This window comes from Microcebus murinus, chromosome 5, assembly GCF_040939455.1.
Source record: "Microcebus murinus isolate Inina chromosome 5, M.murinus_Inina_mat1.0, whole genome shotgun sequence".
In the NCBI taxonomy this organism is placed as follows: Eukaryota; Metazoa; Chordata; class Mammalia; order Primates; family Cheirogaleidae; genus Microcebus; species Microcebus murinus.
Window position 1 is genome coordinate 16,623,327 of NC_134108.1, and position 27,364 is coordinate 16,650,690.

General features: G+C 43.6%; 1 protein-coding gene across 2 annotated transcripts in view; it reads right to left on the reverse strand.

The window, feature by feature from the left end:
- Positions 1 to 7,349: 7,349 nt before the first annotated feature.
- Positions 7,350 to 27,364, reverse strand: part of SASH1 (SAM and SH3 domain containing 1) — a 176,041-nt gene continuing 156,026 nt past the window's right edge. For both annotated transcript variants that reach the window (XM_076002878.1, XM_076002879.1), the window contains 7 exons: positions 26,439 to 26,608; positions 25,489 to 25,698; positions 24,609 to 24,759; positions 19,817 to 19,930; positions 14,675 to 15,858; positions 13,245 to 13,376; positions 7,350 to 10,718 (listed from right to left, as the gene is read on the reverse strand). In XM_076002878.1, the coding sequence (XP_075858993.1) occupies positions 10,455 to 10,718; positions 13,245 to 13,376; positions 14,675 to 15,858; positions 19,817 to 19,930; positions 24,609 to 24,759; positions 25,489 to 25,698; positions 26,439 to 26,608 (2,225 nt within the window). In that variant the 3' untranslated portion in view covers positions 7,350 to 10,454. The remainder of the gene's footprint in view (positions 10,719 to 13,244; positions 13,377 to 14,674; positions 15,859 to 19,816; positions 19,931 to 24,608; positions 24,760 to 25,488; positions 25,699 to 26,438; positions 26,609 to 27,364) is intronic.

Genomic DNA, 27,364 nt, shown 5'->3' on the forward strand with positions numbered 1-27,364 from the left:
GTCTGCTGGAACTGCCTTACATAACAAAGCACCATGGTCTGGGTGACTTATACCACAAACATTTATTTTATCACAGTTCTGGAGGCTGGGAAGTCCAAGATCAGGGTGCGAACAGATTCGGTTCCTGGTGAGGGCCTCTTCCTGGCTGCTTCTCCACATGGTGGAGGGAGAGAGAGCAAGCTCTGGTGTCTCTTCCTCTTCTTATAAGGGCACTAATCCCACCATTGGGGCCCCACCTTCGTGACTCCTCCAAGTCTAATCACCTCCCAAAAGCCCCACCTCCTAAAACCACCATACCAGGGGTTGGGGCTTCAACATGTGAATTTGAGGGAGACACAAACGTTTGGTCCATACTAGGGGCACCCAGGCGACTGTATGTGCTGAACCGCAAGGGGAGGTAGGATGAGGGCAGGGAAAGCCAGCGCCCATGGGACAATCCAGAAGAGGGTGGTGGCGGTGGCTTGGGCATACATGGTAGAGATGAGGTGGTGTGAAAGGGTCAGATTCTGGAGAGACTTTGAAAGTAGGGGCAACAGGACTTCCTGACAGACTGAATGTAGAATGTGGGAGAACAAAGAAGACAAGGGTGACTAAGGGTTGCAAACAGAGAGTATCTGGAAGTTGCCATTAATTGAGATGGGAACTGAAGTGGGTGGGCAGAGGTTTGAGGGGAGGAACTGGCATCCCATTTGAAACATGTTAAGTTTAAAATGTCTATTTGTGAAAAGAATTGAATGTGCAAAGTTCAGGGAATTCAGGGGAGAGTCATTGCTGGAGATAATTATACTGTTCATGGATGAGCATGGATTCTATTTGTGTTCAAATCTGGGTCCTGTAATTACTGGCTGTGTCAGGCTGGAAAAGTGTCTTAACTTCTCTGAACCTTGTTATCCAATATGTGTTATTTCAGCACTTCCAGGTGACAGGCCCTGTTCTGGGTGCTGGGAACACAGGAATAAACAAAGTCCCTGCTCTCATGGAGTCTACACTCTGGTACATCACAGATAATAAATGGCCACTTAGTGTTCACTGAATGAATAAAGTGGGTAAATGGCCTCAAGCATGCAACATAGTGCTTTGTCTGGACATGGTGGTGAGTGCCTGTAGTCCCAGCTACTCAGGAGGCTGAGGCAGGCGGATCTCTTGAGCCCAGGAGTTTGAGGTTGCTGTGAGCTGTGATGATGCCACTGCACTCTAGCCAGGGCAACAGAGCAAGACTCTGTCTTAAAAAAAAAAAAAAAAAAAAAATATATATATATATATATATATATATGAATGATGATATTCTGCCTCCCCAGCCAAATACAGCCCCTGATTTTACTTCTTTGGCTTTATTCCAGAGCCCAGCTATTAACCCAGCACAATGGGAAAAATTGAGATGGTACTTGAGGAGGTATGGGTGGTCCAACAAGCAAACAGCTGGGACAGCATAGTAACAAGTGGTTTGTTCTTGTTATAATCAGCATCCTCTTAAAAGTGCTATGTTTGCTGTCAGGTGATAGATGTCTGGGATTATTTCTTTCACTGGAAGCTGACCCTTTGAGATGGAAAGTAAACCACAGAGGGGAGATCCCCAAGGGTGAGAAGAGGCCCTGGCATGCAAGTCTGAGGTTCCCAAACATTCAAAGGGTGGGCAGAGGAAGAAGAGGCCGCCAAGGATGCAGAGAGGCAGCGGCTATCAAGACAGGGGCGGGTAAGAGAGGGTTGGGGGTGTGGAGCTCAGGAAGGGGAGGTGGGAGCGAAGGCCAGCACCATCCAATGCTGCCGAGAGGGCATGGCGGTGGAAGGCAGGGATTTAGCGAACAGAAACATTGCTTCCATTGGTGGTCTGGGTTGCATCCAGGGAGCAGTGGGCAGGGGATATATGGAGGCTAAGGAAGAAGTCACAGTGGATGGGAAAGTCTTTCAACACATTTGGCTGAGAAAAGCAAGGGGGGGTGGGATTTTCTAGACAAGGGGGATGTGGGCTTGAGAGAGAAATCTTGCAAGGAAATAATGGTTAACACTGCTCTAGTTGACAGATCTTTCTTCACAGGCAAAACCAATACACAACTTTGGCTCCCGAGCAGGAAAGGGATGTTTGGGAAGAATCCCATGCAGCTATCCAAAAGGTGTTCAGTCTGGTATTCTTTCCAAAACTGCTTCGGGCAGCTTTAATGAGGGAATTTGTTTCTAGATCCATACAGTCCTAAAATTCATCTGCCTGGTTATCCTACTTGTGCTCCTTTCCCATCTCTTCTCTCATAAACATCCTTTTCTCACATCACACACACACACACAAAATACCTGCATCTCAACAGGTTGTGAAAATGTCTGGGGTGCCACATGATTAGGCAAATCTGATATAACTGGTGCTGCGACACCTATAATCATAACACCATACATTGCTCCCTACCTTTCACCAGCCATCCAGTGGGAGACATTTCCAAAAATGCTTTAGTTTCTACAATTCATCATGATTTATTAAAAATTATAATACTGCTATATATTGATAAATTATTTGATAATAATAACGATATGGATAACTCAATTGGGAGAATTTTTCACAGGTAGAGCCAAATGATCCAAAGAAATGCAAGGAAATTAAATTTCAATTCATATACATTTTTACTATAGGGAAATATGATCAGATGATTTAAAACTCTTACATATAAAAATCTATTGCATTAAGGATAAAATTTGTGGAGGAAGTAGAAGGGATACAAGGTCTCAAAGAGAAAAGAGAAGATGAATAACATTTTTAAATTGCTTGTTCTTGTGTGCTTTAAATGGGCAACGATAAGTATCAAACTGCTATCGTATTTATTTTCCACTGGATATATGTTTTAAAGTGATCTTGCAGTTTTATTTTAAAATGCAAATATGTATAGTAAGCCAGAAATTTATAGTTTTGGAACTATTTAAACTTACAATTAAGAACTTTTAGATGGCAGTTTAAAAATATGCCAGGGAGTCCTTAGTTTGTGTGTGTGTATTGTGTGTGTGTGTGTTTACTTAGTTTTTTTAATGATTATTTCAGCATATTATGGTGGTACAAATGTTTAGGTTATGTGTGTTACCCTCCCCTCCCCCCCCAGAGTCAGAGCTTCAAACATGTCCATCCCCCAGATGGTGTACATCACACTCACTATGTATGTATATACCCATCCCCTCCTCCCCCCTCCCATCTGCCCGATGCCTGATGAATGTTATTTCTATATGTCCACTTAGGTGTTGATCAGTTAATACCAATTTGCTGGTGAGTACATGTGGTGCTTATTTTTTCATTCTTGGGATACTTCACTTAGTAAAATGGGTTCCAGCTCCATCCAGGAAAATACAAGAGGTACTATATTACCATTGTTTCTTATAGCTGAATAATACTCCATGGTATACATATACCACATTTTATTAATCCACTCATGTAATGATGGGCATTTGGGTTGTTTCCACATCTTTGCAATTGTGAATTGTGCTGCTATAAACATTTGAGTGCAGGTATCTTTTTTATAGAGTATTTTTTGTTCTTTTGGGTAGATGCCCAGTAATGAGATTGCTGGATCAAATGGTAGATCTACCTGTATTGCTTTAAGGTATCTCCATATTGCTTTCCACAGAGGTTGCACTAGTTTGCAGTCCCACCAGCAGTGTAGGAGTGTTCCTGTCTCTCTGCATCCACGCCAACATTTATTCTTTTGGGGCTTTTTGATAAAGGCCATTCTCACTGAAGATAAGTGATATCTCATTGTGATTTTGATTTGCATTTCCCTGATGATTAGAAATGTTGAGCATTTTTTCATATGTTTGTTGGCCATTATTCTGTCTTCTTTTGAAAAGTGTCTGTTCATGTTGCTTTTTGATAGGGTTGTTTGATTTTTTCTTGCTGCTTTTTCTGAGTTCTAAATAGATTTAGTTTTCAGCCCTTCATCAGATGAGTAGTTTGTGAAAATCTCCCATTCTGTAGGTTGTCTGTTTGCTCTCTTGACAGTTTCTTTGGCTATGCAGAAGCTTTTAAATTTAATCAGGTCTCATTTATTTATTTTTGTTATTGCTGTGATTGCCTTTGGGGTCTTCTTCATAAATTATTTGCCTAGGCCAATGTCTAGAAGAGTATTTCCAACGTTTTCCTCTAGAATTCTAATAGTTTCACACCTTAGGTTTAAGTCTGTGACCCAGCATGAGTTGATTTTTGTGAGAGGTGAAGGTGTGGATCCTGTTTCAGTCTTCTACATGTGGCTATCCAGTTTTCCCAGCACCATTTATTGAATAAGGATTCTTTCCCTCAGTATATGTTTTGTCTGTTTTGTCAAGGATTAGATGGCTATATGAGGATGGTTTTATATCTGGGTTCTCTGTTCTGTTCCACTGGTCAATGTCCCAGTACCATGCTGTTTCAATTACTATAGCCTTGTGATATAGTTTGAAGTCTGGTAAATTGATACTTCCCATTTTGTTTTTATTGCCGAGGATTGCTTTTGCTATACAGGGTCTTCTCTGGTTCCATACAAAGTGTAAAATTATTTTTTCTATATCTGTGAAAAATGATGGTATTTTAATAGAGATTGCATTAAATCTGTACATCACTTTGGGTAGTATAGACATTTTAACAATGTTGATTCTGCTGACCCACGAGCATGGTATGGTTTTCCACCTGTTATATCCTCTGCTATTTCCTTCCTCTGGAGTTGTTAGTTTTTGAATATTATTTTAGGAGTACACCAGCAAAAATAGTTGATGACCTTTGGTATAAGGAATTAAAGGACAGGCTGAACAAGTATCGGAAAGGCCAGAAAGACAGATGGTGCCTTATTGCTGGACTCCATGGACTCTGTTGGCACCACCACCCACATGATTCAGTTCCAAACCAAGCCCAGCTCCAAGGAAAGGGAGCCTGAATGGCCTGGCATGAGTTGTTCTCTGCTCAGAGGAGGATGCGGGACACCACGATGGAAATTTGTGCCAGAACCACTCAAAATGTGGAAAGTGAAGTTCTTCCAAAGGAAATGCAGAGTGTAAATATCATAATAGAGGAATATGGACTGGCTGGGAAAGAACAGCATCCGCCCATCCACTGTAGATATGTCCAAGGGGAAGCTACAGAGCAGTGATGGAATAAATGATGGTGTGGGGGTCCCAGGACAGGATCCTGAGCTCAGACCGAGGGACATCTCCCTTGTCATGGCAGAAGCAGAGAGGAAAGACTAGATGAGGCTGCGGGGCAGGGGTTGCAAGTAAGGCCCAGCGGATGGTTCCCATCATTCTACTAAGTGAGGAAGAAAATCACTCAGGGTGAAGGGCAGGTGGATCAGGAGTTTGGGAGCACAGAAAATAAGATTGATCAATTATTATCTTGTACTTTTTAAGACTGTTATGTTTTTAACAGAGTCTACCGTTCTTAGCACATGGCACTCCATTATAATTCATACAACTACCTTTTCTGGCCTTTTCTCTCCCCAGACTGAGTTGGTTTTCCCTCTAGTTCCCACAGCCTTTTGTACAGGCCTCTTCTATGGTTCCAACCATATTCATTACCCATGTTTTGGGGAGAGTCCATTGAGGGTGGATGGGGATGTTGGTAATTTCCAATCAGATTAGCCTTAACTACTGTGGCTCCTACACAAGTAACCTGGGATCCTACCATATCAAACACAAACCCAGTTAGATTAAGATCTTCAGCTGTTAAGTGTACAAAAGGTAACATCTAAATTCTCTTTTCAGTGTTCCTCTCTGAATTAGCATTGGATGGGGGTGAGGTAGCAGGGATTGGAATGCTTCCAAGTAAGGTTGCTTGTGGTCCCCGGATGAGAGGTACAGACCTATATTCTGAATGAATGTAGGTCTGTACCCTCCCTTCTCTTCCTCTTCCTCTCTCATGCGAGCTCACGAGCGCGCGTGCGTGCACACACACACACACACACACACACAAGTGCGCGTGCATGAATGCGCGCTCAAAGTCCAAAGAAGTACTGTATACAGTTTGCTGAGAGGGTCCTCATAGGTGAGAGTGAGAATAGTTATCATTCTAAGGGCTCCAAAATGAGTTGTGTGGTTAAAGAATGACTACCAACCTTCTTCTTTTTTCTCCTTTCCTTAATCAAATTTATGTTCTTTATAACTTCTAAGTGAATGCAACGTCAATATCCATATATGAAGAGAGGTTAGAATAAACAGTGCTCAAGGTTTCTTAGAAATCATTAAGAAAAAAAAAAATCTCTTCTTTGGTCTCTTTAATCTTAGGGATTAGCTTGGGATAAATTAGACGAGATTTATGGTTAGTTCTTTAAAATAATGGATCATTTCGGATGAGTCCCCACTGTAAGAATACATAAAATACCCCCATTTACAAAACGGATTGGAGGAGTGGGGATTTAAAAGTGAACCCTACTGTAGTGAAGTGTCCTTTAATGAAACCCAAAGGTGGGTTTAAAACAGTCTATATCAAAATTTAAAACACATGTAACTTTAATACAGCTATTCCCCATCTTAAGTGATGCAGGCATAAGGATATTCATAAGTTTTTTTTTTATAACAGCAAAAGGTTATACTTTTCATAGAATACAGATTAAATACATGACCTGCATAATAGGAATACTACCCAGCCCTTGAGAGAATAGAAGGATGTTGACATGGAAGGATCTCTAAGATATATTAATTTATAAGCAGAGTTGAATAAGTGTGAAGAACATGCTAGCATTTCTGTATGGAAAAATACATACACAATTATATTTATAAATAGAGTCTTTCTGAAAAGAGGCCAGTGCTGGTTATAATAGTTGCCTGTATTGAGAAGAATGAGGTGGCTGGGAAGAGAGGGTGATTTTTTTGTTATTGTCTCAAGTGCATATATTATCTGCTCAATATTATTACAAACATCCTCCTCCCGCAATAAAAAAAACCCACATTTTTGTATTAATTGTGGTAAAACAATGTTGAAAACGCATTTTGTCAAGTTGATTAATTTCTAGAATATCCAAACCTATCTATTTTTTCCTTCTCTCTCTCTCAGTGGAAGATGTGGGTTGTGTTACCATTTAACTGTATGATAGTGAGCACGTCAACCACCTGTGTGGGCTCAGATTCTTCATTTGAAAACGCTAAGCTTAGACTAAGGATGACTACCAAAAAGCTTATTCTGGTCTAAGATGCTGTAATCATATGACTCAATTTTGCATATCTGAAAAAATGCAATAAATTGGCAAAGAGAATCTAGGTGCATGTCAGGAGAGTGAGTGTTGGTGATGTGGCAGAAATAATTGTCCACAACTATTTCCACAATATATTTCATTCTTTGACCACACGTTATAAATTCCCTTTAATTTCTACTCCATTTATCTTTGGTCTTCTACTCAAGGAATAACAAAAGAAGCATATTCAACTGAAGGAATTTATTTACTTTTTTTTTCTAGGTACATAGATGACATAATTATAGACAAGTTTTGATACACAGGGAAACCCTCTGTCCACCTTTCTTTTTGCTAAATGAATCATCACAATAATTTTTTACAATTTTTAAAACAATACACAGCTTTCTTGGGCTGAAGCAATTGTGAGAACATATTGGTACTGGTATATTACAGCTACTTACAATGTTTAAGAACAGCAATGGAGAAAAATAAGTTATTTAAATATTGATTTCATATACAGAAAGTGCAATGTTGTTAGTTGTTATATAACTTGCTTGACAGTTTCTTTTCTCTATCAATTTAAAATCAAGATAACTTGGACTCAGACTATTAAATTTTTTTCTGAAAATAACACAGTACACACATGCAGCAGTGACTTGGCGAGATGACCTCTTTTGCTGCAGTTATGAAAGCAAACTTTACTGTATCAGGAACTGATTTCCACCTAGACTAGTAATTTCCAATGTCACCCACTCCTTGGGTCAGGACAGAGAAAAGGGCCTCTGACTAAGGCAAGGCCATGAAAAGATATCTGCTTCTTGGTTATCTGGGAATGTAAATAGTAGTTGGAGCTGGCTGCATTTCTATCCAGCCAGCTTTGACATAAAAATTACACACAATGTGATGTGTAGCTACCTGAGCCGAACTGCCTTTCCAGGTTTCTTTTGTGCTTTCCAAAGACAACAATTTTCGCTGCTACTCAAAATTCTGTACCAAAAACAACTGATTAAAACTGGATATTGCTGAAGCCAGCCACCTGTCCGCTAACATCCACAGGTGGCCCTCACCCACCTCAGTCAAATGTCACACACAAACATTCAGGCTTTTCTCAGACCAAATTAAAAGTTCAAAGCAAAAGAAGACCAAATAAACACTAAAGAGATATATATATATAATTTTTTAAACAACAAAATAAAGTAAAAACAACCTCAGACCCCTCAAATTAGACATTCCCACTGAAAATTACTCACGGTCCCTGAATTTGACTTGCTTTTGCAAAGGCATTGATTTCCAAAGAATAGTGATAAAAATATGGTTTGGCATTCTCAAAAACTCCAGAAAGCTCCCTTTTCTGGTGTCACCTTTAGCTAAATGAAAATCCTACACTGAGAATGAACTACAACTTGGAAATTCCCATGAGATTTCCCCCTCTCCTTCATTACCTTCTACATGACTTTTGTGTGGTGCTTTTGCTCAGCTTAAACAATGAGCAGAATCTCACCAGAACCTCAGAATGTCACGCCAAGATATTCCGAAAGCAGGACGAGAAGCCCGTTTTACAGCAACCATCTCCACCACTGCACGTGAAACAAGCTGTAATGCTCTAGTTATGGGAGAACCCTGCAGCCTCATTACATTCCTAATGGGCTAGGCCACAACCCAAGAGGACAAAAATGAGTTGTTTTTAAGAGTTCAATAGAAATTTGGCAGCTTTACCTTTTTATTCTACATGTCCACAACTTCTTCACATGGCATCTCATAGAAGGTGAATACTATTAAAGTAACAAACATTATTTTTAAAAATGCATACCGAAGCGTGAAAAAAAAAATACATCATCTGAGAATGTCCTTTTCTTTAGAAACGTGGATCCAGAGATAAAGCACATGCTCAGAATGGTTTTGTGATGAATGAAATCACTTCCCCCTGCCCCCAGGGAAATCATTTGTTTTAATAAGTAGATGAAATATTATAGAGCTTTTGACCAAGGCCTTGCGCTCAAGGTGTTTCTATTATAAATGATCACATGTGATGCTTAAAATAGTGCTCATGATGAGAATGTAAAGGAAACTCATTTTGTAAGAAATGGAAACCTTAATAGTTTAGTCGTATAAATTTGCTGTTTGCTAGAAAATCTGACACTAGACTAAAAGAGGATAGAATATGCTGAAATCAGTTGGAAAACAAATGAAATATGCACATACTTAACACATGGCTAACGTAGTTTGTCTGGCTCCATAATGAACCTTTGTTTGAATTAAAAGAATTATCTAAATAAGAAGGAGAACAACATCTTAATTATAAAACTGAGAAAACTTTTAAAAAAAAACATGTTATAAACGACTTCCCTTTTTAAGCACTTCTTTCTGAAATATGCAACCTTACGACGACTTTTTGCAAAGGTGATCCGTTAGCTGATGAATGAATTTTGGAATGGAAATGGTCAGGTTCCAAGTCACTACTGCAGCGCAGTGACCAACATGGTAACAGTACTAAACTGACTAAAACGAAAGGCAGGTCCTATAAACGCACACGCGCGCGAACACACACGTACAATATCTTTGTGAATTCCAGATAGCTTTTTACTAGATTTGTAGTTAGTTTAAAAACCAAAAGCCAAGATGAAATGTATGCCTGACGAACACCCCTACAAAATAAGCCATGTTAGAATGAGATATTAGAAAAGCCCACTTTTGCTGAAAGCATCCCAGACATTAGATGGCAGTCCAAGCTGAAGATTTGGAACTATGGTTACAGGGCTGTGGGCACTAGATAGATAACTGCTTAAAAGCTTATATTAAGGCAAATAAAAACTGATTGCTAGAAAGCAATTATTAAAATGTCTCTTGTTTATCTAAAGGAGAATAGGACTTCTTGTTTTCCTGGTGCAGCCAGATGTTCTAACTTTTGAACAAATGAGCATGGTCAATAGTGTACAGTAGTCTGTTCCTTTGGCCTAGCTAAGCCCGTCTGGCCCTCGGCATCCTCAGGGTGACAGAAGGGCAAGGGCACTGTCATAAATGGAACAGGCTGTCCTCCCACTCCTCCCAGCCTCTGCCAGTGCACAAAGACAGACTGGAGGCACAGCATTTGTAGCCAGTTGCCATCTTCTGCGTTCCGAAAATAAAAATAAGTGCTTGTCTTTTCTTTGAAGGTCAAAGAGAACCGCACTAATTTCCTTCAGGGGGCTTTTCTGGAAGAGAGGGTCCTCAGTCCTGTGCCAAGTTTTTGCGTTCCGCTTGGCCACACGCTGGGCCTTTCTTCTGGATCTGGTCTGCACGTCCAGAGATGGAGGAATTGCATCAGCATCGTAAGCACAGTGAAAGGGTGGCTCCTGTCCAGGGAGGGCCTGGCTACATGGCCTCGGGGCCTGGCGGCAGTTTGAAGAGTCTGGCTGCGGATAGGAGCTTTCTTATGTGTCTCTCCTCTGTGATGCCGGCCTCCTGAAGACAAGTGTGGGACAGAGAAGGCACTCGGCTCAGCGTGCTGACCCCTGCCGCGGAGAGGGTGCCGGTGTACATGGGCAGACCGATGGAAACGAGCCAGTCCGACACAGACGCAATGCATCCAGGAGAGACGGGCTTTCTGCAGATTTCCGTGAGCCCACCACTTGGGATCTGGACAGACGAAGAAAGCGAATACAGAAAGCAATGTTACAGCAACTCTACATGTGCCGTTGGAGGGCTACTTCTTGCGTGTCTAAAAGGGATAGTATTGGAATACTGCACTGGTGGGTTATTATCAGAAAGTGATAATGTAGTGAGACGTCAAAGATCCAGTCTAGCAGGAAGGATTCTAAAAGGTGAAACAAATCTTCAAAGAAGGGTTCTACAAGGTTCTACAAGGTGTTTGGAGTTAGATCCAACCTGAATACGTCCAAGTCTCCAGACTAAGCATTTATGTCCTATTATTTTGTCTCACTGTGATATAGTCTTTCACGAGAGCCCTAAGGAGATTTGAAGAGATGTACCTGTCACCTGTGTGATAGTGTGAAAAAGGATACTCAAGGGGTGGGAGTTTTATAAAGTAGATTTTCTACTATGTTTTGAATCTACATTAAAAAATCAGAAAACTAAAAACTTAATATAATTATAAAGAATTTAAAATGCAAAAAATATCAAGTGTTGGCTAGGATACTGGAGGTTTAACCTTGACTAGTAGATATAAAAGGGAAAGCCCTTTTATATTTATTATTTATTTTTATAAATAATTAATATTTTATAAATAATTAATATTTTATAAAATATAAATTTATAAATTTATATTTTATTATTTATTTACCTTTCCAAAAGGTGATTTGCTAACGAGCGTGAAAATCCTTGAGACTTTGTACAGTTTTGATGAAGCAAACCCTCTTCAAAAAAATATATCCTCCAAAATTAATCTTGTAAGTCTACAAGGATTTTTTAACAAGGATGGCCTTTACTATATTATTTAAAATAAAAAGCTGGAAAAGGTCTAAATGTTTCAGAACTATGGGATTGGCTTAATGATACTACATTCACCTACCATGTTTCCTCGAAAATAAGACAGGGTCTTATATTTATTTTTCCTCAAGAAGACACCCTAGGGCTTATTTTCAGGAGATGTGTTATTTTCCCCTCAAAGCCTCAGCTTGCAGCATGCACAGGATGGCCGGGACCTGAAGGGGGAGCCGACCTTGTTGGTGGGGCTGCCCACACCCTTCCGGTCACCTCTGGGATAGTAGCTGTCACGATGGGGCAGATGAGAAGGGCTCTCGTCTTCTTTACCACTCTGTGACGAAATGCATGGGTTGTGCAGATACGCTGCGTAGCCACGCCCATCACTAGGTCTTATTTTTGGGGTAGGGCTTATATTGCACAAATGCTTAGAAATCCTGCTAGGGCTTATTTTATGGGTAGGTCTTATTTTCGGGGAAACACAGTATTAGAATACTTTGAAAGACAGTAGTAGTCTCCCCTGGATGGGTTCGTTTTCTGTGGTCTGAAAATCTTAAATGGAAAATTCCAGAAATAAACAATTTGTAAATTTTACATTGTTCACCATTCTGTGCAGCGGGATAATATGTCATACAGTCCCACTACATCCCACCTGGGATGTGAATCTTCCCTTTGTCCAGCAAATACACACTGTCTACACTCCCCGCCCCTTAGTTACCTAGTGGTCATCTCAGTTACCTGATCAACTATCGCAGCAGTGCAGGGCTTGTGTTCACTACACCCTTGTTTGATTTCATAAGGGCCCCGAAATACAAGAGTAGTGATGCTGGCAAGTTGGATATGCCACAGAGAAGCCATAAAGTGCTTCCCTTAAGTGAAAAGGCAAAAGTTATTGACTTAAGGAAAGAAAACAATTGTATGCTGAGGTTGTTAAGATCTACAGTAAGAGCAAAATCTTTTATCTGTGAAATTGTGAAAGAAGGAAAAAGAAATATGAGCATAGTACATATAGGGTCCAGCATTATCTGATGAGAGGGCCCAAGGAATCCATCAGGGATTTCGGAACACATACTCCATGGGTACTGGGATAAGGGGGACCACTGTACTGATAATATAAAAGAATTTTTTATTAACAGAGAAACAGATTCATGATCTGATAACTGAAAACAACTGGGTTTCAAAACTGTACATTAGCTGTTGTGCATGTGCACAGAAATGACTAGACAGATTTTTAATGGACAAATAAAAACTGCATATATTTATGGTATACAATACGTTGGTTTGATATATGCACACACTGTGGAATGGGTTAATCAAGCTATTTAACTTATGCATGATATCACCTACTCTATCATTTTTTCTGATCAGAACACTACAAATTGCTAACACTTCTTAGCAATTTTCAAGTATATAACATATCGCTATTAACTGTAGTTGATATATTATAGATCTCTTGAACTTATTCCTAACTGAACTTTTGAGTTCTTTAGACAGATTTTCAAAAACTTCTTTGCAATGCTGGGAATATGGATAATTTTCTGTCTTTCTTTTTTTTTTTTTCCTTTCCAAAATTGTATTTTCAAAAAGTTCTAGGCTGAGCATGTATTACTTTCTCCCCAGGTGTCTCCTGCTATAGCCATCATGAACCCTGCCTACGTGGCAGCTGTCGGTGGTGCTGGTCACTTGAGCGTTGGAACTAAATGGGGACGTTGGGCTGCTTACCGCCATGCGATGCTGCTTCCGCAGCAGCTTGACCCGGATCTGGTCCATGTTGGTGGCGACGTCCCTCTCGGGCTGATCCAAGTCCTCTGCGTATCTCTGTACCAGGGCTTCGGGAATCCCACAGCGGCCGTGCTGCCAGGGAGGACAGAAAAGTGGCATCAAAGCTTGTAAGGATGTTTTGTTCTTTCTCCAAGTTACACCAAACAAGGTAGGAGAAGACACTGAACTACTGGAAGGTATAACCAAAAGTTTTAATTTGAAATGAATGTGTTGCTTTATTGTCAGGATGGGTGCTTTAGAGGGAATACTTTTTACATCTTTATCTTCCAAGTACAGGTGAGCTCTAGGAAACGGTTTGGGGCATTTTTAAGGCAGAACACTATCATCTTATTATTTTTCGGGCCAATGCCTTTAACTCACTCAACCCTTTTTGCAAAATATTAATACGATTCCTTGGATATTGTTGAAGATAGCCTCTAAACTGCAGGAGAAAATAATCGACTTCTACTCGATACTCTGTTTGTGCTTCATCTGTTAAGAGTTATACCATGATATCAATAGGCCAGCATTTACTGTAGAATAGAATTTTGGTTTATTCAAGAAATATCAAGGAGGGTGAGAGAGGAGGAGGAGGATCTTATTCTAAGGCATTCATGGTCATGAGAATTTTGTAACAAGAACTCTGGTAATACGTTATAACAAAAGGTGTATTTCCAGAAGCAAAGTGCAGCCACATCTATTATCATTGATTTGTCTTCAAAGACACTTGGTATTGGTAGATCTTATATATTTTTTCCAAATGAGAAATAATTTTTCATTATAAATCTAAACATTTTTGGTACACTGGGGGGGGGATTTTATATTACCTTTTCCCTCCATTACCTGTAGAGATAATTGTACAATTATTACATCTGAACAGGGTTCTACAATTTTCAAAGTATGTTCACATTTATTTTATTTGCTACTAGTGATCATTCTAAGAGGTAGTTATGGAGCTTATTTTTAACCCCAGTTCACATATAGGGAAATGAAGTGGGGAGAGGTTAAAGGCTGAGCACATTCATGATGAGACATGGACACCTGAACTCAGGTTTTCCCTGCCCACTGGACCATCCCTTTCAGGAACCAGTTCTGGTACTGATCGTTCTCCCTGCAAAGGACAGCTGCCCCAAATTAAAACAACCAAGCAAAAGCAAAAAGCAAAAGAAAATTCAGAGGCTGTATTTGCATTTGATATAGAGACTGCTCTGCATTCCTCAGGATGCTGCCTGTCCTGGTGACAGACAGTAGCCCCTGGCTGTGGCTTCTTCTGCACCACCAGAACAGCCCATGTCCCGGGGCTGGCCTGGGGCCAGCTGGGGGTTTCCTCTCACCTGGCCACCTAACTTACAAAAACAAAGGTCTGTGACTGGGCCCAGGGCCTTTGATACCTTATCAGAATACGGCTCCTCAGTGAGGTCGATGCCTTCGGCGTGCAGCTTGTTTTCGGTGAGCATTTCCAGGTCCACTCCCCGGGCGCAGGAGACCTTCCTGGTCAGAGCCGGGCCCAGCTTCACGCCGTGCTCCTGAAGGCTCGCGCTCTCCGGGAGCTCCGAGAGCCAGGGGGGTGGCCTTGTGCTTGGTGGGCTGCCGGGCTCCTGCCCTGAGGGTGGCCTCGCAGCCAGCACCGGGGGACAGTCACTGGGGCTGGCAGGGCTGGTGGGGCTGGCGGGGCTGGCAGGGCTGGCGAGGCTGCCCCTTTTCACCGGCAGGCAGGGAGCGTCGGGGCTGGGGAGGGTCCCGCCGGGGCCCCCAAGAACCGGGTGCAGGCCGTTAGCAAGGCGTTCTCTGCTCTTTTTGGCAGGAACGGGTGGAGGCTGTGACGGATTTTTTGGCTGCGTTCTGGCCTCGGGGACCCTCTGTTCAGCCTCTACCCCTTCTTTGGTGCTGGGGGGATGGTGTGTTCCTTCCAAATCATGTCCTTTCCTGTGACCCTCAAGAGGTGTCCTTGGGAACGCGTGTTTAACTCCGGGAGGTTGAGCATCGTAGTTTCTGGGCAAACACGGAGGCGGTGCCGAGCCACGGGGAGAGGCTGCTGCCGAGCCCTCCGGTTTCTTAGTAGTCGTTTTCTGAGGCTCCGAAAATCTCTTGCTTTGGGTCAGTAGCAGTGCATTGTCGCCAGCAGAGTCCCGCGCGCGAGGCTGGGCCTTCGTGGCAGAGGCGCTTGTCTTTCGTGGCACTTCCGGGACGATCTGAGGGGAGGGTTCTGCCACCTCAGCAGGCACATCTTGTTCAGCACCAGGCTCTCCTTGAAGGTCATCCAGGGAATGGGAGCGGGGCCAGGCCTCCACAGTCTGGGGGCCCTCCAGGGTCTCACAGCTCCAGCAGATGGAAACTGGGAGGCTTCTTCGGTTTTTAGTCAAGCCAGTCCCACCTGGCGGGTCACAGCCCTTGGAAGGGTCTGGGCGGAGGCCACCGCCCAGCCTGCCCTCCTCCTCTCCCTGCTTCAGCACGCCGCCCGCTGACTTGGTCAGAGGCAGCGTCGGGTAGTTGCCCAGCTGGCTCCTCTTGAAAGACTTCAAGCTGGACTCGGTTGACGGCTTGGCAGACAGGAGGCTGGTTTTCCGAGTCTTGCCTGCGAGACAAGGGATATTTTACAATCTTGTTTTAAAAGCGAATCAATCACACTGATGCACGCAGGTGTGCTAACGTAATTGAAATCTCCAACTCCCACATCCTATTGTTGAATTACACTAAGGACATAAAATCGCCATGCTATGACATCGGGTGATATAAGGTTATTACGGTTCACTTTTATTTTTAGAAAGACTTCTTAGTCTTATTAAAGGACTCGTGGAGACTGAAATTAATTGGGTTGCACGGAAAGGAAATATGCTGTGTCAGGCAGTAAAATAAATCTAGGCTGAAGGTCCGTTCCCAGCCGCGGTCGGCCAGTGTGGGAGGAGGCTGATGGGCCATCCCCCACGGAGAAGCCACACTGATGGGATTTCTGTCTGATGAGTCTAATTTCCTACAGTCATGACTGGAAAGTGGAGGTGTGATTGGAAAATTGAGGTGGACTGAATTCTGGAACAGGGTCTATGAATGGTGCCCTCTGTAAGGGTGATCAGTAAATACTCAAAGCACACCTTTCTGGAAGCTGCTCCCTCTAATAAATTTCACCCAGAAACAGCCAACCCGCCTTGAAACACACAAGTAAACAAACTTATGTGAGTACCTTGCCAGAGGCAATCTGTAAAATACTGATATGGTTCTAAGTCCCAGTGAAGCAACAGCCCTGGCTAAAATAAACTGTCACGCTGATAATTAAACTGTCCACCAGACACTATCTACTTATCTGATGACTGTTGACTGATAGTAACTGCTGCCACTGAAGCTTGATAAGCTGTACCCAGAATATACTATCCATGGGCCAGGCATCCTGCTATGTGCTTTGCTCTCATCAATACTTAAAACACATACACACAAATTGTTCCTTGCTACAGTTTTGGTTAGTGGCATGTTTGTTGTGTGCTTTGGCACTGCGCTGAGGTGCCTGAGGGGAAAACCTCAGATAACAAAGCACGAGCCCAGTGATCCTATTACTCTAGGTCCAGAGAAAAAGAGGAAAATCCTAAACCCACTTCTGGTTTGGAAAGCACAAAGAAATGCTGGCTCCAAATCTCTGGAAAGTCACTGTCTTGTAAGAAAAGGTTTTATCCCTAATCTCTTGTTTCAGTAAACATTTTTAAACTAAACATTTAATTTAGGATTTTGATATGTCCCCATTAAGTAATCTCACCCTTTTAATGTAAGCAATAAAAAGACATCAGGCTGTGAGCCGATTTGATTGGGAAAGCAGAGAAAGGGTTGAGCAGTGCCCATGGGGAGAAGGAAATGGCTACTTTAGGGTAAATGCAAGACAAATTCTCTGACAAAGTCTCTATGTGTGTGCTGTGTGGATGAGGAGAGGGATCAGAAAGAAAAGACCTGGGGTTGTGGCATTGCAAGTGGTTTGGCCATTATCAGCAGGGAGAGAAAGAGATTCCTTCCATGATTTCACAGCCTTCTATTAAGTTCACTCTACTTTCAAACTGATGATATTAAATGTATCAAGCATAATTCTAGACACTTAAGACTGATGGATAAGAACAGTGGTCTCAGCCAGGCACGTGGCTCATGGCTATAGTCCCAGCACTTTGGGAGGATCGCTTGAGGCCAAGAGTTCCAGACCAGTCTGGGCAACATAGTGAGACGCTGTCTCTACAAAAAAAGAAAAAGAAAAGAAAAATTAGCCAGGCGTGGTGCAGCTGCTCAGGAGGCTGAGGCAGGAGGATCACTTGAGCCCAGGAATTGGAGGTTGCAGTGAGCTATGATTGGGCCACTGCACTCTAGCCCGGGAGACAAAGCAAGACCCTGTCCAAAAACAAAAACAAAAAAACCCTAAAAAACAGTGTCTCCTCAAATTTTTTATGAATAATTCCATCCTTGTGATAAGATGCAAATCAACATGTAAAATATTTTGCATTTGACAAGGCAGAGACATGGTCAAATGGCCATTTGTCCTCCCTTTTGGACAACAGCATGAGACTTCCAACCCTGTGTCACCTGTATGTTCCACACTGATAAACAGCAATATGCTGGGCATTTGTATGTTATCATTTTGTCGTTACATGGAGATCATTAGCTTAATGTTAGTTCTTACTGAATATATTGATGATGGCCCATTTTTCGCTAATAGAAAAATCATCACAGATAAATGGAAAAGGAAAATGCCTCTTCAGAAAACATATCACATTAAAGCTTAAAAATCAGTTGAAATAGAAAATTCTTAAAACCTTTTTAGCATAAATTTTAGAAATATAGCTTTCCTTCCCCTTAACTCCCAATATAAATTGCACAGATTAAGTCCTATTTTCACATTTGGCTTACATTGGAAAGACCCCAGAATTGACCTTGGGGTCAAAGTGTGGTCTATCAGCTTCTTTAATCTAGTTCTTCAGCAGGTGCACCTGAATTCTTTTGGGCATTAAAAATTCTGCCAGGGATATCTGTGAAATCCTCACCAATCCAGAACAGAAAATTGTTGGATATGTATAGAAAGGTTATTAACAGAAAAGAAACATCTTCAGAACCTACATGAGGATTTTGATGTTTATTGACACTAGCATGCTCTGTGACACAGTTGGTTTTGCATCTGAGCTTGACCAGAGGCTACCTGAATATTAGGGTTTGGGGAAAGCTACTATCATCCCAAATTGACAGAACATCTCGAATGACAGGGCTCATGGGCCAAATTTTTAGGTCCCCAAGATGTCCATCAGAATTGGGATTAGGGTGACAAAAACAAGGTGCCCCAGGGGCACACTCTAAGGAGGTGTTCATGCTCACAGTCATGAGAGCCCAGGGTGGGTACCTGGAAGTGAGCACGTCTTAAGAGTTTGCACCCTGGAAACCTGCTTGCTTCTCCATGGGCCTGATTCTGGTGCCCACAATGGCTCCCAAACTACTTTTTGCCATGATCCCTGGTAAGAAACACATTTTACATTCATCATTCAGTACACACAGGTAGTGTGTGAGTACGCACACACACATAAGCATAACTGAAACAAAGATTACAAGTGACAATACTAACAATGCTAACCCTACCTTATGGAATGCACTCTGATATTTCCTATTCTATTTTGTCTTATAAAACTGCTGTCCATGACCCACTGAACTGATTTCACAACCCCCTTATGAATTGTAACCAGATATCCACTGCAGGCCTCGGACTTAGCCCTGGCCGTAGGTAACTTTGGGACAACCAGATGTCTACTTTAAGAGCTGAACTTTAAACAGTTTGCTTAGGTAGGTGTTCAAGAATAAATCTCTTAACACACGGGCTACCAGCTGGGATACCAAAGGCAGCTAAAAACTATCAAATCCAGGCATTTTCCACGATAGTCTTCAAGTGTTTGACAAAGACTGAGGTCACTGTGGCAGCATAAACCCTTTGCAATTGCTTCTAATCTTGCTATAATGGCAAAATGGGGTCACAACAGAAAACTACAGAGCCACCAAAGGTAACATTTAACCCACCTGACCCCACTGCACTTAAGAGTCCTCGTCTGTTTGAGACAAGTATGTTTTCTGAAATTTCATATTGACTGCTTAGTACGGGGAAGCAACACACAAAACGTGGCCATCCAATCATCCTCTTCCGCAGTGACTGTCATGCAGCTGAGGCACTGAAGGCACCACCGCTGGTGTGACCCTGATGGATGGCCTGCCCAGTAAGTGGTTTTCCTTATGGACCTAATAGTTCCCCACACTCAAATGTTGGTTTTTATTGGATAAAGAAAAGGGCATAGGAGACACACAATTTAGGTTTTACAGCTGCAGCTATTTGAGACGGAATTTATTAACCTCACGCAGCAGCCTGTAGGAGCAGACAAGGAGGCTAACTATAGGCCAGAATGGGGAAGAGGTCAGGAAGGAGAAGATTATCACTGAGTTCATAATGGTAATAAAATCACTCTTTTGGAGAACACTGTCCTCTTGAAATCAGTAAAAGGTCAAAGCAGGGTCCTGGCGACCTGTGCTGACATTACCATTTTCCAGGTTCTCACTGCTTTCGTAGCACCCCGAGTCTCGGGGGGAGCATCCACTCAGGCCCTGGCTGTCCACGAGCAGCTTCTCCTGGGATCCCGACTGGTCACTGTTACCTAGAGAAGGAGAATGCAGGGCATGAAATCACAAGTGGACGGAAAGACAAAGGTTCAAAGTCAACCAGATCTCGATTTTATCCTCAGATACAGCCATATACTTTGGAGCCTTGGACTTTTAGAAGGGAACAAATTATTTTGAAGTAAATAAGATCAAAATGAACTCGTGGGGATCATAACATTTTTCTTTCAAATAAAAGTGCCAATCACATGGAGATAAATTTGGAGAGGGAAGATGTACTTGGAATATGTTGATCTCATTCAAGTTACCCAAATAGAGGCTGACTCCGGCCGCAAGGCCATGAGGAGAGGGGAAACACAAAGTGTCCTGTTGGCAGTGGAGAATGGTCATAGTCCCTTCTGAGCCATGGCACCAGTACCGTCGTGGAGAAGCAAAGCGTGAACAAATGCCCCATTCGCAAGGTGGGATTAGGGCATATGCTCTCCAGAGATCTGTAAGACTTGTGCTTCAAGCCATTTACTTCACCAGCTTTCCAAGTTTGGGAGCTAATAAAGTGTCAAATGAAATTTCAAATTTTATTAGCATTTAGGCACATTCTTAGCTCCTGGGGACGCGTGCTGGCTCTTGTATTATCTCAGGATGAGAGAGACTGGCAGGAGGGGCCCAAACCCCTAAGCTGATGAAGAGCCAATAGCAAATCTTTGCTTGTTTCTGTGGTTCGGGCTGAGTCACAGGGTTTCTCTCTTTCCTGCTTCCCCCCTTGTCTTGGGCCAGCATTTCTATTTACCACACGTCAGGGTAAGGCAGGGAGAGCTCAGGAGACCCTCTAACTTGGAAGCGGAGTCACAGACATGCCTATGGAGGAGGACTGAAAGTTGAACGTCCTCATCCTGAGGGACACTGTCACAGAGAAGCATGATCATTTGTCAGCTGTACCCCAACAAAGCTGGGGGGGGCAGGAAATCGAGAGAAGCACGAGCTGTGTCTGTTGCATGAGTCTGCACGGAGTGGATCACGTGGGAAGTCACGTGGGCCTCAACCTCCCAGCAGGCTCCCGCCACCCCCTGCCATGTTCTACACAGATAGCACGTGTAGCCGCACATGGGACACGGAGGCTACACGCAGAACATCTTTGCGTTATTATGCAGAGTAAGTGCTTGGTCACATAAAACAGAAACCAAGAAAACCTTTTCTACATAAAATAGCTAGTTGCTGCGGTGAATGGCTTGATTTTCCTTTCTCTTCACCTCCCACACCCACACAAAGAAAAAAAAATTCAATAAACCAGAAATGTGATGCCTTTCCTCTGGCCATCAAAACAAAGTTGTGGGGAGGCAGGGGGCTGCCAATCCACACGTGTGCCAGCTGTTCCTCGGGTCCACTGGCCACTTCCTGTGTGTGTTTCTCACAGGGGGAGCATTCTGGAACACGAATCATGCCAGAGATGGCCACAGAGTGAGTCCTTAAATCAGAATCCCAAATTGAGAGTGCTATTTTTTTAAATGATTAATGAAAAATTAACTAATTGGCAGCACAAGAGCAAACACTGCCCCCACTACCACCAAACTGCGGAACATTCTAGAGTGATGTCCTCATTGTGTGGAAGAGCCTGTGGATCTGGAGTGGCCTTTGTTCTAGCCTAGCATGTTATTTAGAAAAATGATACTTATAAAATGAGGGCTTTGAGCTCTCCATTACAACCCAGGAAGGGGAACCTGGGTGTAGTGTGTCCCTGGTGACAACAGCTCAGTGGCCAGAGCAGACCGCAGAGTGCTGACCGAGGGGAATAACACAGAAAACCTTCCCTGGCACTGCATGGAAATGCACGCTGTGTCTGCATCTTGGGGGAGGCCAAGCCTCACCAGAAGACACCGCAGGATACCTGAAGTTATTATGGGGAGGGAAGGGATCCAACCCACTGCCTGGAAACCAAGAGTTCTTTCAATTTGTAAAATCATGAGGCACAAGGCAAGGGCTCTTCATTAGGGAGAAAAAGCAGTGGGGTGCCTTTTATATGCAGTGCAGAATCCACACCATAAGCTTTGCCCACTAATCTGCATTCATGCCAAGTGAGAAAGACAAGAAACAAGAGGAGCTAGAACCCTAAAAATCCTCATAGACGATTAGGAGCAAAGGGCTGGGTTGTGGGGCGGAAATCCCCTTTGAGCAAGACCTGGGGGGCCTCTGCTTGGGCTAAGGCTGTCCCCACCTGCCCCCGACACATGCGTGCACACACACACAGGGACAATACGTTAAGACACCCATGAGATCTTCAAACCGCAAAGGGTGGTGTTGCACAAGGACACACACTGTTTTTTAGAGCAATTACATCAGGAAAGAAGAAGGGAAGCAAATGAGATTCTTGAGTAGCAGGAATTTCAATAGGCTTGTAACATATTTCTTAAAAAAAATAAGAATTGAAACAAAAATGGCAAAATACTAACTTTAGTTGAATTCAGAAAATATGTTTACGTTTGTTTTAATTTTCTCTGTACTTTTCTGTGCATTGGTAATTCCTAATTAAAATTCTTATAAAAACTGTCATTTACACTGAGCTGTACACTTACAAAATGGTTCACAGTAAACTTTAAATTATCTGTATTTTACCAACAATTAAACATCTTTAAAGAATTTTTTTAAAGGAGCTTCCGTTTGGCAGATCTAAGACGGTGGGTTTGAGCTCAGTGCAAGGAAGGCCTATGTGACAGTTACGAGTCTGCTCTAAATGGAACCCATATGAGGATGGGCATTCCCCAGGCACTGAGAAAGGCTGGGCAAGTCTGACTTCCAAGCAGGGCTGGACATTTTGCTCTCAGTGGAAGGCTGAGGTAGAAAACTTTCAAGATCCCTACGTGTCTTCCAAGACCTCAAGAGACCTCTGTATCTCTCTAGTGCACAGAAATTTAGTTTGACAGAAACCTTTTGTGTTCCTCTGAATTATCAGATACTTAGAGGGAATCCTTCTTAACCACAATGAAGTTAACTGCAGTGGATGTGAAATCTTATAACCCTGGGATATGTCAGGACCCAGACTCTGGGCACTAATTGGTACCCCTGAGCCCTGGAAGCCTTTGTTTTAGAACCAATAAAAGGAAGTAAGTACTACTTTATCTATCAGGGAAGTCCTAAACAGTATAGCGGCATAGATCCAAGATGGCATTTATGAAGAAGCAACGAAGCCTTCTTAGCCTTCTGATTTAGCAACCTAAGGGATAAAGACACCTTCCTACACAGTGTCCCCAGCTACAAATATCAGGATTTGATGCTAGGAGGGACAATGAGCCTGACTCAATGTGGCATGAAACCAACTAAGTACAGGTCCCTACTTATAATCAGGATTTAGCTTTGCTTCTCCTACATTGCAAATGAAAAAGGAAATGTAATGGACAATGTACATAGACCAGCTGTTCTCAGTGGTTGAGGAAGAGCAAATGAGCTGTGTTATAGAGCAGATGTGGTTCAGGAGAATAAATGATGTAATATAATATTAATTCATATTAACAGAGCTGGTGGGCTATACCAGTCACTGTGAAGCTCTTTACACACAACCTGGCCATAGACCCCCAAGGTGTTTCTTGGGGGGATTCAAATACTAAAAAGACCTGGTTATAAAGTGATATCAACCATGAATCACAATTCCCTGCAAATCTCTCCCTGAAGGCAGCCTGTTTATCTTGGGCTCCGACATCTATTTGATGGTGTGTGTTCCTCTATGTTATCAGTTAATTTAGAGGGAGTACCTCTTTAGCAGAAGTGAATTTAACCTAATGACGCACTTGCTTCCGTGTCTCTTGGGGCTGATACATTCGGTAATGGGTAATTTTTTTCCCCACCATTAACCATGGTTTTGGAGTGTAGAGATGCTATTAGCTACTGATATCACCGAAGCAGAGCCCTTGAAAGAAAATGCATTTGAATTCAATAACTGGAAAGGATACTCCCCTCGTGAAGAATGATTTCAGGAATATTTCTGATGTCAGATTGAAGAATAAAGAGCAAGATAAGACTGGGTTAATGGAGCAAAGGATACAGTGTATTCAAAACGAATCCATAGAAGCTGTGAGCTCGCTGATAATTCTGTTCACGGGCTGTAAAAATAAGCTGTCATTCAGGCTGGGAATTTGCAAGCCAATCAATATGGAATTCTCTGCTCTACACATTCACTTCAGAGAGCCATTTCCTTCTTCTTTAACAGATGCTGATGAATTTCATGTATTAAATAACCAATCTATTTGATGAGAAAAAAAACTCCTCGTGTGCTTTGAGAAGGAATTAACCCTTTGCTGAGGGGGAGAAACTCCCAGTTGGCCGGTCACTTTTGTGCCCAGGTATCCTAATGGCCTGCTGAAGGCTGCACATCCCAACAGTAGCCAAGGGGAAGTCTATTCATTTCTTAGGGAAACCATAATTCAATTCCCTTGGACAGTTGGTGCCGCACTGTCCTCAGCTATTAAATACGAACACACCAGGAAAGATGGCAGCGGGAAGTAAAGGTTTTCTTTTGCTCCCACATTCACAAGAATGTGTGCACTGGGAATTTGTGTCTTTGTGCTGTCTGACATAATACGAAATTGACCTTGGCTTTAGAAAGAGCAGGAACCCCAATGAGTGACTCCGGGGACCTAAGCACATGTCGGCAGCAACCGGCAGGCCGGCCGGTGACTGAAGCACCTGGCTGATCTGACAGGGAACACCTGTGCGTGTGGCGGGACTTACTGTCATACTCCTGTAACAGCTCCACTGCTGTCAAGAGAACAGCTCTGTGTTCTGGGTCCCTGATATTTAACTCGTCCAAGTCCTCCTCCTCCAGCAGCTTGAAGGTGTCCAAATCTTCATATCCATTGAACAGGAAGGTGGGCATGTGCTCCTGGGGGAGGGAGGGAGGAAGGAGACAGCAGTGGGTCGGCTGGCCCGGCCATGGGACACACCACCACCAACGGGCCTCCAAGCCCTACGCTGCCCCCATAGTCACTTTCATGCTAATTGAAAGATTAGCAAGTATCATTTGTGATATACTCTGTACCTTCCGGTCCCCCAGGTCAGTAGGCAGAAGGGTCGTTTTATTAATGATGGGTTAAGAAGATGCACACTGCAGGCTGTGATGGATTCTGCTAGCTTGCATTATAATTGTGCCCTTGATAAGAGCTAATGCCTTTAACTCCACATGGCCCACAGTGGAGGAGACTCTGCCTTCATTTGCACAGCTATTAAAATCCAACTTAGAAAGCCCTGTGAACCTCTGAGGCTCAAGAGTGTTTTGCCAAGAGGAAACAGAAATCTACCACTGCACCCCAACCCTACGAGACGCTGGGAGTGATGGTGGGAGAGAGGTGGGAGCTCCCCTTTGGAGCTGGCCATGAGCGGAGCATCAGGGGCTTTGCTTACAGCCCTTCCAGTAGGAATTGTGACCTGGGGCTTAGGCTTCTACAGAAATAATGTTATTTCTGTAGAAGAATGGATACTCATCATAGCTAGCAATGGGCCCCCCTTACTGGGCAACATAGATCAACCCCTGCTTCACTTTAAAAGTGCCCTCATTTGCTTAGTTCGGGAGAGACAAAGGCAAGGTGTGTGACAAGAACATGAAATGACTGACTTTCAGGTTGATCCGATCGAGGAGGTCCTCCACAGACTTGGGCTGGGGTGGTCTTCCCTTTCTCCTCCTCCTGGTGGGGCGCTTGGGCTTCTCCTCATCCTCGTTCAGCACGTCCACGTAGATGAATTTGAACGTGCCCACTTTGTTGTTCAGCAGGCCCATCCAGGTCCCCATGGGCGGTTTGCTGATTATATCAATGATATCTCCTTTCTGTGGCCCAGAGAGCAAACATCTTTCCATTAGGTACATTTCTAAGCACAAGTCGTGAATCAGTCAGATGTGTGGGTCATGCAGATGTGAAAACATTACAAAGGCCAGAATGTGGGCTCCACAAGTCACCCTCCTGAGCTATTCAGTTAGGAGATGCCTGGGAGGGCAGCAGGGGCCAGGCAGGGCACTTCTGACTGGCCCCAGGTCACGGCCCCTCCACCCTCCTACCCGCAGGACCAGGCGTGCCTGAGGCATCTCTGGTGCTCTTAGCCAGGCCTCCACCCGGCACCCTGAACAGCTTCCCCCCATCCAAGTGCTCCCACTTCTTGGAGAAAGTGTTTCCCACCAGCCCCGTGCCAGCAGCCACCCCTGTCCCATGATGGCCGCATGCATTTTGTGGACCTCCATCTGCCCCGCATAAATATCTCTGTTCACACAGAGAACGCAGTTATCTTTCTTTAGATGGAGAAGACACAGAGGCCAAGGGCTGGAGAGGCAACAGGCATTCTAGAGGGAAGCTGAGGACAGGGCCAGGGGATGAGGCGGTCACGACAGAGGGATTAACACAAGACCCCCTGCCTCAACCGCTGGCTGCCCTGTGGTTTTGTTTTTCACTACAGAGACCAGTGGGTCAAGCAACTGTAATAGCCCAGCAGTCAACAGTAAGGAGGAAAGAAAAACTCTCAAAAAAAACAACAAGAGAGCCCAGTTCGCAGCTCTGAGGCCAGGGAGGGAGATACCTTGAGCTTGAGTGAGTCTGTGTCGTAGGGGCTGGGGGTGAAGTCCGTGTGCACCCTGGCACGCCCGCAGAAGGGGCCCCGGTAGGGCGGCTCTTCGTCGTCACCGTCCTCCGACTTGACGCTTTCCCTGTTGCTGGTTGAGGAGTCGGTGGTGCTTACTGTTTGGCCACCTGCGTGGGAAAGGCAGGAAGGAACAGGGTGAACACAGATTGCCCACGCGGCAAAGCGGGGAGGTGTGGAAGGTATAGCCGATTCGCCAACGAAGGCCCGGAGATAGGAGGACATGTGGGGACCGGAGCATGGTTCTCTGATTGTTACCCCTCATCAAGCCCCTGCCTGGACAGGGGACTCACAGTAAGTGACCTACACGACATGGAGCCTCCCTGACAGAGGACACTGCAGCACTGGGCACTAGACTGTGCCCTCGCCATTCACAAGCTCTCATCCGCAACGGAAACTCCGCTTACCCCATTTTACAGATGAGGAAACAAGTTCAGAGTGGTCACATAACTTGCCCAAGGGTAAGAACTTAAAGCGGTGGCTTTAAACTTGGTTTCTTCCCCCATATCATTTAGCCCAACACCAACCACCACTGGCCCTGACCTAGCTGTAGAGCATTTGTCATCAATGACGTTTCCCTTCTCCACCCCTTTATTTTGTTGGTTATCTTTGTGTGCTTTTCACCTTGGCTTATTCATCCTCCCTCCCCAGATCCCTCCTCTGACGTGCTCTCCCTGCCTTCTCTGATGAAAATTAGTCACTCCTTTTTTGTGCCACTGCTGTATGTCCACCACCAAACAATTATGATTCTAAGTCCAGAGAGTTTGCAGGTCTGACCCTCTAGTTGCAACCGTAGGATTGGAACATGGTCTTGCTTATCTTTGAATTGCCCGAACCTGGCGCTCAATAAATGTCTGATCTTAACT